Below are 18,579 nucleotides of genomic sequence, written 5' to 3'. Positions count from 1 at the left end.
TATTTTCACTCTAATGAGGGTTTTTTAAATTGGTGTGGAAACTCCCTTCAAGAGTGACTTTTGCTTAAAAATATTTAACTATATTACAAAACTAATACCTTTGCGGTAATTCTTATGGCAATTTTATGATATGAGTTCAAAAATGTCTTCCTGCACATACTTAAGTATTAACATATGAAATATGCCTTAGCTTGCCTCAGAATAACGCAGAGGCAGGTCTGAAGGGGCTTAGTGAATGTGGTGAAGATGAAAGACTTCTTGTGTGCTGGAGACTATTGTGAAAGGTGTACGGATGGTAATTACACCGTGCCGTTTGCTATAGAAGTTTTCAGCATTCAAAGTTTAACATACACTCACTATATCCAAAGCTAAGATGACTGTACTGAGGGGACGATTCAGTCAGTTTAAACCGCCTGCCTCGGAGCATGAGCACCGGAACTCCATTTCCAGCACCGTCGTGAAACTGCCGTGCGGTGGCACAAGCTGGAGCCAGTCATCCCGGCTAATCGGGCAGACTATCCTAATCCATGAGTCTCACAATAACAAGACCTGTCGCAAGTGAGGTGGACAGACTCCCTGAGAACGGCAAGTTGTCATCTGGCATACGCACACCTGCATATGCCCACACTTGTAAAATAGTGAACACACAGAATTGAGTTATGGTTTGGCTCATATGTCTCAAAGATTGACTGAAACTTGCTGTGGTTTACCAATTGTCTTTTCATCTGAAAAATGAGTGTTTTCCTAAGCATCTAGGAAAGTCATTTCATGTAGCATTGTGCAGATTGTTAATTCTTGCCTTTAGTAAAGATGTAATGATTACTATTCCCTTAAATAGCACAATTTGTATTCTACTATATAGTTTAGATTTGATATAAAAAGTATAGTGTCCTAGACTTTTATAGATGGCATGAAAATTGTTTTCCAGTGGCTATTCCCAATTTCTTTTAGTATTCAGTAGTTAAAAAATTTTAATTTGACTGTATAATACTAAGAACACTCAGTAATATAGCTATAAGAAACACTAGATTGCTTTATAAACTCTTAATCATTTAAAACATCATGTACAATGCTCTATTTAATATCAAATGTCTACCACAGTTTACCACATACTTTATATACCTAATATTCTATAGTTGTTTATTTGGAATTTTTGTTTTGTTGTTTTTTAAAAAATTATTTATTTATTAGATATAAGTATACTATAGCTGTCTTCAGACACACCAGAAGAGGCATCAGATGTCATTACAGATGGTTGTGAGCCACACCATATGGTTGCTGGGATTTGAACTCAGGACCTCGGGAAGAGCAGTCGGTGCTCCTAACCATTGAGCCATCTCTCCAGCCCTTGTTGGGTTTTTTGAGACACTATCTCTCTATAAAGCTCTGGGTGTCTTGGAACTTACTATGTAAACCAGGCTGGCCTTGAACTCAGAGATCCACCTGTCTCTACCTCCCAACTGCTAGGATTAAAGGAATGAGTCACCAGACCTGACCTATTCTATTTCTCAAAGAAAAAAATTGAACATTTTCAATAACTTGAATTTTAGGAAGAAAGCTTTTAATTGGGATTTTCTTACCAAGTTACGATTTAATATTTATCAGATGTAAATATACAAACATTATATTTATGTTGTAAATAGATGATCTTATAAAATTACAGCACACAGTAAATAAATTCCTCCCACATTTTATACAAACTACATGATTTTGATATACAAAGATTCTGTTTTTATTCCACTGACAATGTACAACCAAGACTATTTACAATGCAGGGGGAAAAATCAAAAACAAAAAACAGGTATATAAACCACAATTAAACATTCTGCTACGGACAGCCACTATAGTTTAGGAGGTAGCTTTAATTAACAAAATGAACAGAAGCCACATTTCCCAACTTGTGTTCTAAAAATAATTTACATAAGATAAAAATTCATCATATGCACAGTATGTACAGTTTAATCAAACTGCAATCTATCTTAAGTTTTTGTCTAACCAGTATAACTAAGATGGCAGTGGGTGTGCTACGGACTTAACAGTGTTAAGTCTTCTTATAGAAACACATCAGAAGCCTATAGGTCAGAATCAAGTCAATTTAAAAAATTTAAAGACATAGGACAAGCTTTGACTATCCCACTCCAAATATGTGTCTTGTCTAACTGAAGCACACAGCATCTAAGCTACTGAATGGTTTTTTGTTTTGTTTTTTAAATTACAGTCTGTAAAAAAAAAATGTATGGAAGTTCTCATACAACAGCTCACTAAAAAGTAAATTTAAGTGCTTTGTGTCATGATTACTCTCGATTTCTTAAAATTACAAGAAATGACTCGAGTTTGCTTCCTTTATCATCAGAATGATAATGTCAACAAATTTGGAAATGTCAGAGCAGCCAGTGACACTAGGGCATGCCAGTTGATGGGGACATTACTTAGAGCCATCAAACCCCTTGGATACTATTAAAAGCTCAGTGTCACTTAGTACTTCTGTCATCTCTACTAAACCCATGTAGCAATTAGCCTTTTGCTTTGTCCTAGTACTGTGATTGTAAAACACCAAGGGAGCAGAGTCACTGTGATTCAACCAGAGCAATGTACAATGAACAATAACAAATGTTCTGCTATTTAAAAAAAAAAAAAAACTAACAGCTGTTAATATCCTCAAAACACCTTCATGTTTTAGATTTATAAATCATTTGAACAAAACCTTTGATTTATGGACATAGAAAACACATGAAGGTAATACCTGTGTGAACTCTTCATAGCTAGCTGGGAAGCAGTCCCTTTTGTGGCCCTGAAGTAAGTCGTCCTGAGATTAATGATGAATCATTAGGTAAAATTAGCAAGACATTTTCTTAGTTTTATAAATTCACATTCTCAGTTCAAATATATTAACAGCTGTCTTTTATATTGTGCTTAATTCAGAAATAGTTTGAACTTTGCACCTGATGGTTCAGGGGGAAAAAACCTAATCTTATATTGCTATGCCATACATCAAATCATTTTAAAGTTGCATTTATTTTGAATAGAGCACACATTACTGGGACATCACAATTTTTTTCAACAATTTATATAATTTAGGCACACATTCTTTACAGACGACTGATTTGTGAAATAAACTGCCACCTTCCTTCTCTCCCGAATGACACCAGAAAGTGATTATACAAGTCCTTCTCAGATGAAAAGTCAAAAGACAGACAGCTCCCGGGATGAGCACTGTGATTTGGTTGATGGGGAAAAACAGTCACAGACACTGGAGTTCAGTCCCTGACTCTCGGTAGATTATAAGCGTAGCGCACCAGAGGGAATCCGCGACTCTGGTAGAAGCAGGCTCGGCCACAGGCCTGCACCTGGTCAGAGCTGTCTGAGACAAAGGAATCTTCTTCATCTGCATAGTCAGAATGGGCCGACTGTGTGCCACAGTCAGACCAGTAGGCCTCTGGCCTCTGGCAAGAGGCCACTGTCAATACAGGACAACTGTGTGATTTTATTAAGTGTTTGCATGATACTGGTTTTGTCAAAAGAAATGACTCACAGCAGTCACAGACAGTCAGGTTACCCTGCAAGTGGGAATACATGCCACAGTCATAGTAGAAATCCTGCTCCCCACAACCACCTTGGCTACTGATGGACACTGAAACAGACCCGTGTTTCCTGGCAACACGCCGCTTCAGTAGCTTCCAGTCTTCTTTAAACTTTGGGTTGAAGAAAACGTACAGGACTGGATTCAGGCAAGCAGGCAATGGGAAGAATATCAGTGTAACCGACTTCATTATCTCGGGGCTGATAGAGATGGCCGTGATCAGCGGAGCAAAAGAGAAAAATGCCACAGGACAGAAGAAGATGCAGTTTGTGAAGATGAGCCAAGCGACGTGCTTAATCATGCTAGACTGCGAGTCTTCCGACAGGTCTTCTTTCTCTAGGTTGCAGTACAGTTTGGTGTAGATAACGGCCATTAACAAAAATGCTAGTGAGTTTAATAGCACTAAGGTCACAGTGAATCCTAAGGACGGTGTTTCTCCTGTAGGAAAGGGCAGGCACAGGGGTGATGCAGAGTATTGCCCTCCGTGAAAAAGGGGGAAGCAGCCTGCGACCGCAGCACCCAGCAAAGCCAAGAGGGCCGCCACCTGGAACTGTCTGAGGTGACTGCTTTTCCCGTTTTTCATTATATCCTTTGCAAATACGCTTCTTTCCACAGCCGCCAGTGTTAACAGGAATACGGCGCTCTCTGAGGAGAAGACTGCCAGGGACCCGGCTACCTTGCAGCCGCTGCCCGTTTCCCACCAAATGCCAAATTCGGCAAATCGGCCCCAGGACACCGCATCAAGGAAGGTAAGGATGCCAGTATAGATGCCCATGAGTAAGTTAGACACGGAGATCAAGCCTACGAAGAGTTTGGAGGCAGGCAGCGGTGAACAAGGTGCAAACACTGTTAAAATGACAAGCAGGTTGAAAAGCAAGGCGACCAGGAAAATGAACCACACGGTAAGGCGAATCATCCAGCTTCCCAGCAAATATTCACAAGGCTTAAAAGCACCTAGAAATAAAAAGAAAGGGTACAGTGAAACACGTTTAGAGAACATTGTGGATCTTGTTGTCTGGCTTAGCAATTAAATCAAGAATAAGCCTGCCACCTGCAAGTTTAAAGATTACTACTTCTAACATATTTTACTCACAACACAGACTACTTTATTTAAAAAATAAACTACACTAAATTTTTTAAATTAAATTATTTGGTAGAGTTACACGGATGAAAATTTTACTTTGTGTAGAATTAGTACACAGAGCAGTTTGTACACATATACTTAGTATATAAAAGGTACTGGTCCAAATACTGAAATCTGCTATTAAAATTAAATGCCTTGTTTCTTACTGTTCTTCCTTTTAGACCTCTACAGATTCCATCCTTTCCCCTGTGGCTAAATAATATCTGTTTCATAGAGATGTACAGCTTATACAGAATTACATGTTTAGTGTATTTAATTAAGCAGCTGCCGGGTATATTGTTAAGCTTCAACAAATCCTAACTTCCCTCTTTTGCTAGTCTCCAAATACCTTAGATAGGTATGTGCGCACAGTTTGTAAACACATTTGTATCTTTCAAAAGCAGCCTGAGGAGGCGGGTTAAGATAGGTACAGTTAGCCTTGTCTTCAAAAAACCAACATCTGAAAACCTTTAAATAATATGCCAAAGATTATTTTTTAAGTTAGTATAGCTGCTTATGTAAATCACACAGATATTTAACTATTTATAAGTATGATGTAAAAGTAATGCATACACACACACACACACACACACACACACACACACACACACACACACACACAAAAGGTCAAAACAAAACTGTGTTTCAGTGTTCAGTGAACTGAAATGTTTGTCTTTAGACAGGCTCTTCCTATGCCCTGGCTGTCCTGGAATTTGCTGCATAGATCAAGCTAGACTTGAACTCACAGGGATCACCCTGCTTCTGCTTCTCAAATGCTGGATTACAGGTATAAGCCATTTTTCTAGATGAACTATTTGTCTTATTAATTTTTATATGCTAGTTAGATTACAAGTGATGAGTATTTTGTTTAAAATTTTTATTTTTTTAAAAAAATTGTCTATAAAGCAGAAGAAAAACTATGTATTATAGCTGGCTAAAGGCATAATTTTCCTCAGCAGTTATGAAACATTATATATTCAATAAAGTATCCTATTTTTTATAGTTTTTAAAAATTATTTATTTATTTATGTTAGGGGGCCTGCATGTATGGAGGTCAAAGGACAGATGCCAGACTTGACTCTCTCTTTCTACCATGTATGTCCTGGGGACAAGAACTCAGAAAACCAGGCCACTGACAATAAGTGCCTTTACCCCTGAGACATTTCACCAGCTCTATCTTAAATCATATGAATCAATTCTTTGGTTTTTGATTTCCACATACCAAAAAAATTTGAAATTGTTCTATATTAGCTTTGAGAACTTCTACAAGAAAGCACTTTATTGGTTTAAGTTCTGAGTCAGAACTCAGCCCTCTTTAAAAGAAGATCAGAGCTGGGAAGGCAACACACACCTTTAATCCCAACACTCTGGAGGCAGAGGCAGATGATTTCTGAGTTGGAGGCGACCTGGTCTACACAGAGAGTTCCAGGCAAACGAGGGATGTATAGTGAAAGCCTGTGTCAAACAAAACACCCACCCGCCAACCCCCACCCCCATACAAACCACACAAAGCAGAGGAAAGATCCTTTGACAAGAACAACATCCTGTGGGAACTGTTTCTCATATAGGTGGAGCCACTTCACTAACAATTAGATGGTCTTTGGAAGCCTATAAGCTTCCTTGATAAGGCATTTGATTCTACAGATTCGACTGCTTCTGTTACCTTAGCCTTCAGCATGTGTTTCTGTAGCACAGCTGGGGATAAATCCATTCTTTTTTGTAGATTAGGGAGAATATGCCATTATAATCCCAACCAAATATGTGACATCGGCTTAATAACTTTCCCAGAATGAGTAAGATCAAAAAAGGCAAAAATTTACATTAAAAAAATTAAAGAGATAGGAAGACAGTCTAGCTGGTAAAGTGTCTGCTGACAAGAATGTGGACCAGAGTTTGGGTCACCAACAATCTCATAAAAAGCCTGGCACAAGCCATAATCTGTCTACCCCCATGCTCACTGGGCAGATGGTCAAGTCAAATCAATGCATCCCAGGATTAGTAAGACCCTGACTCAAAAAATGTGAGGACAACAAATGAAAGACAACTGGCATTGACCTCTGGCCTCCACACACACACACACACACACACACACACACACACACACACAAATGAGCACATCCCTGCTGAACCCCACAGTGATGTACAGAAATGGTTTTTAAAAGAACAGTAGGCTAGTTCAAAAAATGGCCATTTTAGGTCATCTAATCCCTCCCCTACCGTAGAAACCACATCCATCCCTGGACATTTTAGGTCTATTTAGCCAACATTACTTAAGGTAAGAAATTACATCTATGTAGGTTAGGCACTACCTGTTGAAGGTGTACAGTGGATAATTATTTGGCTATGTTCTTCATTTTCAGCAGTGCTGGTGGCATTTACTGCATCCGTAGCACCTAAATATAAAACAAATCACATCAAATGTAAATGGTACAGAGTTCAAAAGGACCAATTTCCCTACATTATTTCTACTATGTTACTACTGCAAGATCAGCTTGTCTGAGGCTTGATAACATTAAACATGAGTAAAAAGTATTGGGGGAGGCGAGCAGGGGTAATGAAGAGGGCATAAGGATTGGATATGAACAAGAAACATTTATACATGTATGAAATTGTCAAGGAATATATAAAATATTGTTTTTTTTAAATGCAGGGCAATACAGTAAATGCTACTTTGCTCATAGATTTGTACTGATCCTTTTCAAACTGATTACAGCACAGACAGGTTGATGAATGCCTTAGATAGTTCTCTGTTAGAGCGGACACACTTGCCTTTCTCTTTTGTCACACTGTGGTCTTGTGGGCTGTTATCTTCTGTGTTTAAATTTGCATAAGAGTCACACCCCCAAAACGCACAACACTGATAAGCATATGGTACTGATAGTGACCTGGGGAAAGAATTGTAAAACATACACTGAATTCACAAACAGGACTTAAAGACACCAAACCTAGCCAAGTCACCAGTAACACCTGTACACGCCTTAGGTTGGCTGTGGATCCTCCCCACCAGTGTCCTAAGAGTTCTGGTAAACCTCAGGAACACAACTGAAGTTTCCCCCTTTCATGAGTCATTTCTTAATACCCAAAAGAAATCAAGCCATATGTTAAAATTTCATAACCATGAATCAATTTAAGGTAAATAGCACAGTGATCCTTTTATACATGTTTGAACAAAGCCCAGTATATCATAGGAAATGGATAATTTATTTAAAATCAATACCCGAGGACATTTGTAGCTTTACACCAATCATCTCTGTTTTGCTCCTATAAACGAAGTGGACGCATTATTTGTACAAGAATATGGTGAAGCCTTTATCTGCTACATTTGATGAACGCCTACAAATCTGTAGTCTCTAGGACATGTGATGGCCCTGTGCCAGCTTCCTGTCAGTTAGCACTGAGGACATTTCCAGCATCTTGTTGCTAATAAAAAGTAGATTTAAAAAAAAAAAAGGCATGACAAATATTTTTCTGAGGGTGTCCAGAGTGTAATTCATGTCCTTGACATCTATGAGATAGTGCTAGTGATCTATTTTGCCTATTTTGATCAAATTTGTAAGGGTGGAGATAGAAAATAGTCCTAAACTACAGAAAAATGTGGAAACTGCACGAGAAGAAATACATAGGAGGCTCAGAGATTTGGGGCCTACCATAACTAACAGAAAGGAAGAGTGGGGAAAACACACCTGAGATTAGCAAAGTCTCTGGCTGCCAAGGCGTCTTTTAGCTTGAAGTTACCCACGAGTTTTAGTTGATTGAGCCCATTGAGGCCTTCCGTAGGAAATGAAGTTAATTCATTGAAACTTAAATCCCTAAAATGTGAAAGACACTTCAAGTTAACTCTCTAAGTTACAAATCACATGTGAATATCTCTACCAGCGTACTAAGATGGCTCAGCTGGTAAAGGCACTCTGAAGACTAAAAATCCGTGTTCAATCCCCAAAAACTACACAGTAGAAATAGAGAGCCCACTCTCAAAGATGTCTTTTAACCTCCACATACACCCTGTGGCACATGCAAAATGTGCATGCAAGCAAGAAAACACACACACACACACACACACACACACACACACACACACAACACACATACACTATGAAAGTAAGATATAAAAAGGAAAATCTATTAGCATCATAAATATTAGATATTTCTGATTATATAATTGTATCTTATGTATGTACAACATTTTTCTAATATTAAACTGTAAAATGAAGCTTAGATGTGTTAAAAGCATAGATCTAGCACAGGTCTGGACATCTGAGAAGCTATTACTATATCATGAGAGCATAGCATTTCTGCAAGGAGAGAAGTAAAGAAACACCCTGCTCTGCTGGCTTTGTAACCGTTTACTGCTTTCCTGGCACAACAGCCACAGTTCTCCGTTTAACTTACAGGTTAGTAATTGTCCCCAGCTTCGCAAAAGCTCCGCTGTGAATTTCATGGATCAGGTTTCTACTCAGATCTCTGCGATCACAGGAACAACATGTTAGTTTTTTCATTAAAAAAAAACACTCAAAACTCCAGTCAGAACACACCTTATAATCTGAGGAAGTAACACAATATCCCTTAACCAAGACCTTCCATCTTCCCCAACAACATTTTTCAAATGTTTACAGTCATGGCACCTCTTTTACAACAGTCTTCTTAGAATATGTTCCCTGTAGCAGTAATCGCAGCTGGCATCTCTTTCAAACCAGTTGTGAACTTTCTCTACTTTATCTTCTGGTACCAGTTCCAAAATAGCTACGATATGATATCGCCTTCGATACCATTAACCAGGGTAGGACAAGTTTTTTTTTTAAAAAAAAAAGGAGATGGGTGGGGCTTCACATTGTTTGCCTTCTCAAAGCTTAGTTGTAAGGCCCCAAGAGAAGACAGATAATCAATAAGCAAACAAGAGCATTCCAAAGGGCGTCCGCTATCACTCTTCTCCACAGCAGGAAATAAAACTATCAGAGTCAGAGCTAGCCCTACTTCACAGAACACACCTTCACCAATTCTGATACCACAGCATTCAAAAACCAGGGAAATACTGTCACATTTAAACTGGTCCTTATCATTAATTAAAAGACTGGGTAAATTCATAACACAAACTCCAGAAATGACCAGCTTTTAGTTGTCACTGATCAGTGCTCTAAACCGGTGGTAGATAGGAACGACCCCCCTCTCTTGGAGAATGAACTCAGAGCTTTGTGGCAGATAACGCCAAGCCACAACGCCGGCCTGTTTTATTTCTTAAAGGAACTTTTCTTTGTAGAAAGCCAAAGAGGAGATCTTTTCACCTTCTGGATCACATGCTTTCTTCTACTGCTGATCAGTTAATTGTACCACAGCATGAGAAATGCAGCTTAAATCAACATTGCAGCATGAAGCCTGGCTGTGTTCCCACAATATTCATAACTATAGGAGGCAAGCTGCAGTCAGCATATGGTCAGCCTACCCTTGCTCTAACGAAGCACTAAACCTCACTGAAACTTGACTAAGTTTCTTCTTTGAAATAATAAACATGTCATTGGCTGAGGACCAATATCATCAATAAGATATGATATATATCAAAAGTACATTTTTATGAAGTATCACAAGGTAAAGGCTAAACAATGTTTATAGAATGTCAATCATTTTTAATAGTAAAAACTTTTTAAAAGATTTATTTATTTATTAAATATGAGTGCACTGTAGCTGTCTTCAGACACATCAGAAGAGGGCATCAGATCTCATTATAGATGGTTATGAGCCACCATATGGTTGCTGGGATTTGAACTCAGGACCTCGGGAAGAACAGTCGGTGCTCTTAACCATCTCTCCAGCCCTGTCCATCATTTTTAAAGTGCTGCTAGTAACATGAAAATTGTGTGACAGTTTTAATTACCAACTTGACCCAATATGGAATCACTTCAGAAGGGAGTCTCAATGAGGGATTGTCTAGATCAGGTCAGCCTGAGGGTGTATTCATAGGGGAATTCCCTTGGTTACATTAATTGAGGTATGAAGACCTATCCATTGTGGGTGGCACCATTTTCTAGGCAGAGGACCCTGGGCTGCATCAAGTGGAGAAGGCTAGCATTTTAGCATTCATTAACCTCTATCTGCCCTGGACTGTGCAACTTTTTCTCCCTTAAGTTGCTCTTGTCAGGGTTTTTTATCACTATAACAGGAACCCTAACACAATCATGACATGTACATTTAGAACGTGACAAATCTTTTGTCTTTGATAGTCATAAACAAACTTACAGAATCCTTAGGGATGTTAGGCCTTGAAAAGTATTTTCCTTTATTAAGTAGATTTGATTACGCTGCAATGAACTAAAAAAAAAAAAAAAAAAGGATGGGAGAAGTAGGTTAGAGAGAAATTAATAAATACTTTTCTTTGTAGAAAGAAAGAAAAATTATATTTTGAAAAATAATATTCTGGGTTTTTTCTAATTTTACATAATTATATATAACACTGATCTTATTGAAAGTAAATTTATCTTAATTTATCTATACAATTTAAATGTTAAACTAATTGATATTCCATCTGAACTTATACTGAGAGTTAACTGGTACCCTATCTAAATTCCCATCAGTCTTATAATGAGGCATAGGGAGAAAGGGGAAGAGCATAGAGGGAGAGGAGGGGGGGAGGAAAAGGAGAGGAAGAGAGAAGAGGGGAGTGGAGGGGAAAGGAGGAAAGAGGAAGAGTTGAAAGAGGAGAAAGTGAAAAAGAGAGAAGAACAAATAAAGTATTAATGTCTGCTCTCTCATATCCAGACCAGGCTCTACCTGAGCTGCCTTCGCTCTGCCATATAGGATCCTAGTATTCAGATGCTTTCCTCAAAAGTCTATTTTTCTGTTCTCTGATATAGCTACCCTCCCTTTACAGCATCTGATAGAATGTCTAATAGACAGAAGCCTAATATTCCTTTTTGTCAGCAGGAAATCAAAATTGTTAGATAGTAGAATTAGTTCTGTATCTAAGAACACACCCTCAAATTACTGGCATACAGAGCTAATGAACCAGGAAAAAAAAAAATTTAAACCAAATTAAAAGTTTTGTAACAGAAACATAAGGATTGGATTAAATTCATTTCAAGGCACATTTCCCAGGTAATAGAAAAACTTCATATTGTTACAACTCATGAAAGAAATGCTCACTGCATTAACACAGACACAGAACATTTAATTTACAGGGACATTTGACTATATGAACTTCTGATTTCTTACAACAATTCATTATTGGAAATGATCAGTGAATTAACTAACAGAATTCCACAGAGGAAGGAAAAAAAAAAAATAAGAGTAAGTCAAAGGCCAACTTACATTTCTTCCAATGCACGACAACCATTAAAACTTGGAAGGTCTCTTATATTGTTATAAGATAAGTCCCTAAAAACAACAGAACAACTTAATCTAATTATTAAAATACTATATTAAAAGTTCTGAGCCTAGAAACATTGAAAGCAGCACTAATGTCTTCCAAAGAGAAGAGGTAATAAGAAGAAAAGCAACCTTTGGCTTCCCCAATGTTGTAAGGTTCCACCACAGAACTGAGATTTTTGAAGTTAAAGTGCACAGTGTTGAGTGTAGACCATATATAATAGGCTAACGGATATTAAGTTCTACAACATATATAAACTATAACACGATGTACATGAAGTCACTAGTAAAGTTACAGATTTTAAGAAAACTTATTTTTCCAGTAAATTTTATATAATATATTATATTATTCTTTAGTTAAAATGCTTTGGTGCATCTTTTAGGTCATTTATATAAAATTATGGCTATCACTGGGCTTTCCCCTCAACTTCAGTTACCACATTTACATTAGAAAATCCACTAAAATATGTAATAACTCAATCTCTCATTTATTTTGTTACTAGCTTTAAGTATTTAACACAACAGTATCCAACTGTCCTGGTGAAAGGTTTATACCTTCACTTTTAATTTCTAAGTCAGCTTACAAATTTTAGAAAGCTTCAAGTCGTTCACTGTTGATTCAGGAAAGCAAAGTTTTGGGATCTGCTTAGTTATAAATGATAGAGAAAATGGGCATAGGGCAGAGGGGATGATGCCCAAACAGAAACCAGATTAACAACTAAATGGTCTCTTGGTTTATTTTGCACCAAATAAAGTAACACGGTGGTCAACACATAATACGTAATCCTAAATCCAAACTCAGATACTCCCTAACCCCTGAAGTAGTAATCTCCTTGTTTACATGAAAGAAACAGTCAAGCATCAAAGCACCTTATGAATACAGTTATTCAAAATAAAAGACAGCCTCTGTAAAGTGCACACAAGAAAGGAGAGAACAGTCCAACTTACAGAGTCCTCAGCATCTTCTGGTTTTGGCACAGATCTTCAGGTATACTGCTTATTTTTGTCCCTGTCAAGGTTCTGTGGAAACAAAACAATTGTTATCTAAGATACAGTTCAAGTTGGGATAGTAAAAGAAATGTTCCTCTCGTACACAAAAGGTGAATGGCTGTGCACCCCCACCCCTGTCTATCTACCAACTAAAGGTAGGCACTCGGGAAGGTGAACTCACTCTCAGTGCATCGTCTTCACAGTAATGAAGAAGAGCTGTCTCACAAGGGGTTAACAGTGCCTGGGGGCGGCTTGGTTTCCTACAGCCTGTCATCTTTTCTCATACACAACACATTTGAAACCACCCCAGAAGCCAAATGCAAACTGCTTCTCCTCCTTCTGAGCCAGTTCGGCATTCTGAAACATTCCTGTTCTCCTCTCTGCTTCTTTCCTGTTTGGAGTCAACCACCAGTTCTGGTTATTTCTTCTAAAGTATCTAATATCTGACACTTTCTCTCCTTTTTTTCTACCATGCAGATCAGGGGTGAAATATTTCAATATTTCAAAAAGCATTGCAGGATCTGATCATGCCCTTTGTTCCAGAGGAACTCCAGAATGGCCTGAATGCCTTGAGCATGGTTAACTGGTTGGTGTGTGCAGTCCCTGGCTGTGACCATGACCTCACGAGTCTGCACCGTGATCTCCTTATTGATCTCCTCACACTCACTGGTCCGATACGCTGTACCTGAACCAACTACCTTATTGGAACCTTGCCCAGTGCTTCTCAACTTCTTACTGTCTTAGCACACGTGAACATCATAACATATACGTAGCACACCACATCAAGACTCCTACAGATAATGGCCCTGGCCTGCTCCAGTCCCAAACTGCTAAGGGCTGAAAACAGGGTCTCACACACCTGCACTCCATCATGGAGCATTCACTTGGAATCTTTCAAATGTGCGGGGGTTAAAGAGTTGATCATTTTAAAACCATGTCCCAAATAATTTTCCAATCTTCACCCCACATCCCATTCCATTAGAAACACGGGGTCTTTATATTTGATCATCTGTATGCCACCTTGATATATTTTTGGTATTCCTAGTCTTATTAAATCCTGCCTTTCTAAGTGTAAATCTCAACCCTGAGAAGCTTGACATTATACAGTTTTAAAATATTGCATCTCCTCCATGAATGCTTTTTGATTATCTAGATGCCTGTGTCCTGGTTTTAGATTTTTGGATGTTCTTCGTCTAATTAGCCATTCAGCTGCCACCTTCTATTCTCAGTAACCTTGCCCGACCTGCCTACGCTAGAAGCTGCACTCTGCCTGAGCTAAATGACCTCAAGCCTAGTACACTGTCTCCAAGTCTGATAGTCACAAGTCCACTGCTAAAAAGCACACTGGACTGCAATGCTGTTTACATGGCCCTTCATCTAAGGCTCACACATACAGACTCTCCAGACGGACAGTTCCGGTCAGATTGGGGAACCACTGCACCAGGCTGGCACCACGAATGACTCTAAGAAATTGGAGGGAAAAAAATAATTAAAAACATTTGCTTACATGGTATTTTCATTTTTTAATCTTAAATTATAACATTATGACCAAATATAACTGGTTACATCTTTTGAAGGTCCTTGAAAATGTGATAATTTGGTCACATAAAGAAGAATCACTGTAAACTGTTAAGAGTTGTCCTTTGACATGTTACATAAAGGGCAGGAAAAAGAAATTGTTTTCTTGAAGTTACACTAATATTAATTCATGTTTTTGATTTAACAAGCCGCATAAACATTCAGGTGTGTTTTTGAACTTGCACAATACTTACAAGGAATGCAGATCTGACAGGTTGTGAAATGCTGAGTTCCCCACAAAAGACAGAGGATTATCATACAAATGGCTGTGAAAATATCCAAAAAAGGCAATGTTTTCATGTGCTTATGAACATTCTGAGATTAAACCCATGATCCCAGAGTCCAAATATCAAAAAGTCAGAAGCTTTTTTTTTTAACTTTTGATGAAGATGTCTGACATTTGAAGACATAACTGTCTGGATTATATATTCAAAGAAACTTTAAAAAAAATACTTACATAGTTCTTAACAGTGGGTTACCACCAAATGCTCCATCAGGGATAACAGAAATAGAATTACTGTGGAATCCCCTAGAAAGACAGGAAGAAAACACTTTGAAACAAGTTAAAAGTAGAATGACCCATGTTGCTTGGTAATTCATAAAACAGAACTGATGAAGCAATGATAACATGAAAATTTTTGTTGAGAAAAGCTTCAAATCTCTTTCACAGATGCCTGCATTTTACCTCTACAGCATGAGCTTTCAACTCACAAGACAATCTCTGCTGTGCCATATATATACATTCATGGTTCTACTCCAGACAAGCCCAGGCTCTCCAGCGGTTCCCTCATCCCCTCCACTTATTTAACTTTCCCAACCTTTAGGTCAGGTCACATTCCTATAGCCCCAGGCTTCTGGGAGATCTTTTTGTGAGATGATTTTTCTAATTTTTCCACACCTATTACCTATATGAGGAGAGTTATCTGCCTTTCACGCTCTGCCTTTCTAGTGAGGTTAAGACTGAAAGCTCCTCCAGAAGATTACTCCTCATGCCTTTTACCTGCAGTAGCATCTGACCCTGTACAACAATAATCTATGCTTTCAACCGTTTGTGCTGGTTAATACAGTATGATTTGTGGACTGCATGTGTACGTTTTTATGTGTTGTGGGTATATGTACTGAGAAGAAGATGCTCCAAGACCTAATCACTAGAGTATTTAATGGTGAATTCCAGGATGCAGAATATAAAGAGAAAAAAAGCAATACTCACAGTTCTTTAAGGCTGGGAAGGGCTTTAATAGCCTGAGGAAATTCATCCAAGTTATTGTAATTCAAGTCCCTGGGGGGGGGAATGGGAGAAAATATCTAAGCACAGTGAGTAATAGAAATCATAATTCATAAGGCATTTTGGTGTAAGTATATATTTAAAGATCACAACCCATAGTGGCGATATCTTTCTCCAACTACACTGTCATTCAAAACCCTATAGGAATTTCATTTACAGATTTTTTAGAGAACATTAAATAGGAAAAGTCATCCTTTATGTTTTTAGATCAATACATTTACAAGCTTGTAGAACTGTCAGATCACATGCCACTGAAGGATTAAACACGAATCTTGTATTTATCAAGTAGAATCTTTAAATATCCATGTATAGGTGACTAGACTAAGAAACAGAGGCTTCTCAAGGAACAAACAGCAGCTCCCTAAATTCTAGTATAAGAGTTTGAAATGAGAAGGACCAGAGTTGTTTTCATCTAAGTCATGAATTATTGACAACAAAACTATATTCACTAGGAAGAGGTTAAGTGGCAATTTCTAACAATGCCGGTCTAGATCTGAGAGTGTCTACATTTTAATTTCTCTTAACACAAAGAACATGATGGCATATAGTTATTATGGCTGATTTTAGAAAGAGAAAAAAGGAAATTAAAAGCCCAGCTCCTTTGAAATCTGTTGTTTTCCTTTTCTACAGAGAAGAGCAAGTGATAAGTAAAAACTAAAGTAACTGGGAAAAGAAACTTAATTTTAATATCATTTGGATTGTAGACATGTTATAGCTTTTATTTACTACCTCATAAAAATTACACCTAGCAGGAGACCTGAGTTTAGAGCTGCCTTCCTCCAACTTTAACTTTCAAATATCCACTGGTATTTATTACTTAATTGCTTTGACAGGTGGATTAAAGTCCCATAAATCCTAAAATCTTCTCAATAGTTCACAGTTAGCCAGAAAATTCAGTTCACCAAAATACTACAGATCCTAAGTATTTGCAATTAGGTCTTGGCCACCCAAAGGAGACATTCTCCTAATCCATTTACTGCACCACAATGGTACATGTCATGTCTAGTCAAAGAGCCAAAAGTTCTTTTTCCATCAGTGGAAACACAGCATCAAGAAATAGTTTAAAACATTAATGTGTTACGTTTCAGCATATGAAAGCAGACATGCTATTCCAACTTGATTTAAACAAGTAGCTAGGCTCCTGAAATCATGAAGAAAACCCAACAATAAGTAAGAAACTAATGTCAAAGTTCCCAAACTGTCACAAATTTAACACAAATAACACTTCGGGGAAGGTATAAATCTTTTCGAATGAAGCTGCTTTTAATACATATTTGGGGAAAGGAAAAGTTTGATGTTCACACTTAAGTATCAGAATCATAAACTGAATTCGTTTTTCACAAATGGGTTATTAGATGGTAAAAACTGAGTTGTTAATTAAAGCAAATAATGAGCTATACTTAACAATGTCCTCCTTTTATCTTCACTACATCTAAGATTGTACTGTCCCAATCACAATGTGATTATACAAAATATAAATGCACTTACAAGGTTTCCAGGTTATCTAGTCCATCAAAACAGTGTTGGCTGAGGCTTTTGATTTTATTGTTATGAAGATGCCTATGAAAAATAAAACATGAGAGTGACATTCACATCTCCCAAATGCAAGTGTTACAGCTGCTTAATGTGTCTTACTTAACTGATGTGGCTGAAAGCAGTGATATAGCCAAGTGTGTCCACATTCAACTACAGAAAGCTGGCCGTCACAGACTCACTGAACACAGAATACCAGCATTAGGGGAAATCGATTGCAGATTTTGGTTCGATTACTTGATTTTGGTTCATATGAAATCAAAACTTTAGAAGTAGCTCCTCCTTCATATAAAGCTTAGCACTGGTTGAGCTCTCAAGGGAGAGAAGGCAGCTTTACAGAGGTGACACCACTTAGGATGGAAAGAGATTCTAGTGGAAACGAGACTGCACCATGTCTCATGAAGTTTTGAAAGATGAAAGGCATAGAAAAAAAAAAAAAAAAAAAAAAAAACACTTTTTGAGTACTTAAGTTGAGAAAATATAAAACATTCACGGAGGAATAAGAAATATCTTATTTCTCTGAGCATTTCAAAACCGTTTCCCTTCTTTTGATATTGAATAATCATACTCATTGTTGGAACAGAAACAGAAGTTATACAAAAAACAAGTTATAAAAAAATATTTGCTAAATTACCCAATTATCTTAAAAAGGTTGCTACTTTTAAACTCAACATCTACTACTAGATATCATTCAAGAAACCAGTATGTTTGATCTCATCAAAGGCACCTTTCCCAAACATTAATTGTCCAAAAGCAGGACCACAGGGGCCACTTTTATAGTATTGTCACATGAAACCCATTTCGCTCCTAAATTAACACAAATATACAGGAATAAAGGGGTTAACCACATACAGAACCACCAAGCTTGAAAGGTTGGCGAAGGCAAAGTCGGGGATGCTTGAGATGTTGTTTAGAGCCAAGGTCAGAGCCTGCAGGGTTGGCAGGTTGCTGAGGGGACGCACAGGCACTTCCGTCAGGCCGTTGTCATCCAGCCACAGATGCCGTAACTGAACAAGCCCTTCAAAACTGTCCTCCGGGACTGAGGTAATATGGTTGGCATCTAAGCGTCTGAGAAACAGAAACATTCACAGTGAGTAATTGTTCTACTGAAAGGAATCAAACCAGAGAACACAGCTC

The 18,579-nt window shown here is 37.9% G+C and overlaps 1 protein-coding gene across 2 annotated transcripts in view; it reads right to left on the bottom strand.

The window, feature by feature from the left end:
- Positions 1-1,555: 1,555 nt before the first annotated feature.
- LGR4 (leucine rich repeat containing G protein-coupled receptor 4) overlaps positions 1,556-18,579 on the bottom strand; it is a gene marked incomplete at its 5' end in the record, with an annotated part of 91,981 nt that continues 74,957 nt past the window's right edge. For both annotated transcript variants that reach the window (XM_080930848.1, XM_080930849.1), the window contains 14 exons: positions 1,556-4,534; positions 7,013-7,096; positions 7,473-7,588; positions 8,387-8,512; positions 9,093-9,164; positions 10,932-11,003; positions 12,000-12,065; positions 13,005-13,076; positions 14,441-14,509; positions 14,819-14,890; positions 15,082-15,153; positions 15,835-15,903; positions 17,398-17,469; positions 18,295-18,510. In XM_080930848.1, the coding sequence (XP_080786974.1) occupies positions 3,258-4,534; positions 7,013-7,096; positions 7,473-7,588; positions 8,387-8,512; positions 9,093-9,164; positions 10,932-11,003; positions 12,000-12,065; positions 13,005-13,076; positions 14,441-14,509; positions 14,819-14,890; positions 15,082-15,153; positions 15,835-15,903; positions 17,398-17,469; positions 18,295-18,510 (2,455 nt within the window). In that variant the 3' untranslated portion in view covers positions 1,556-3,257. The remainder of the gene's footprint in view (positions 4,535-7,012; positions 7,097-7,472; positions 7,589-8,386; positions 8,513-9,092; positions 9,165-10,931; positions 11,004-11,999; positions 12,066-13,004; positions 13,077-14,440; positions 14,510-14,818; positions 14,891-15,081; positions 15,154-15,834; positions 15,904-17,397; positions 17,470-18,294; positions 18,511-18,579) is intronic.

The sequence above is a fragment of the Micromys minutus genome (assembly GCF_963924665.1).
Source record: "Micromys minutus genome assembly, chromosome: 17".
In the NCBI taxonomy this organism is placed as follows: Eukaryota; Metazoa; Chordata; class Mammalia; order Rodentia; family Muridae; genus Micromys; species Micromys minutus.
The sequence above is the reverse complement of the archived record's forward strand: the minus strand, read 5'-3'. Positions and strand labels throughout refer to the sequence as shown.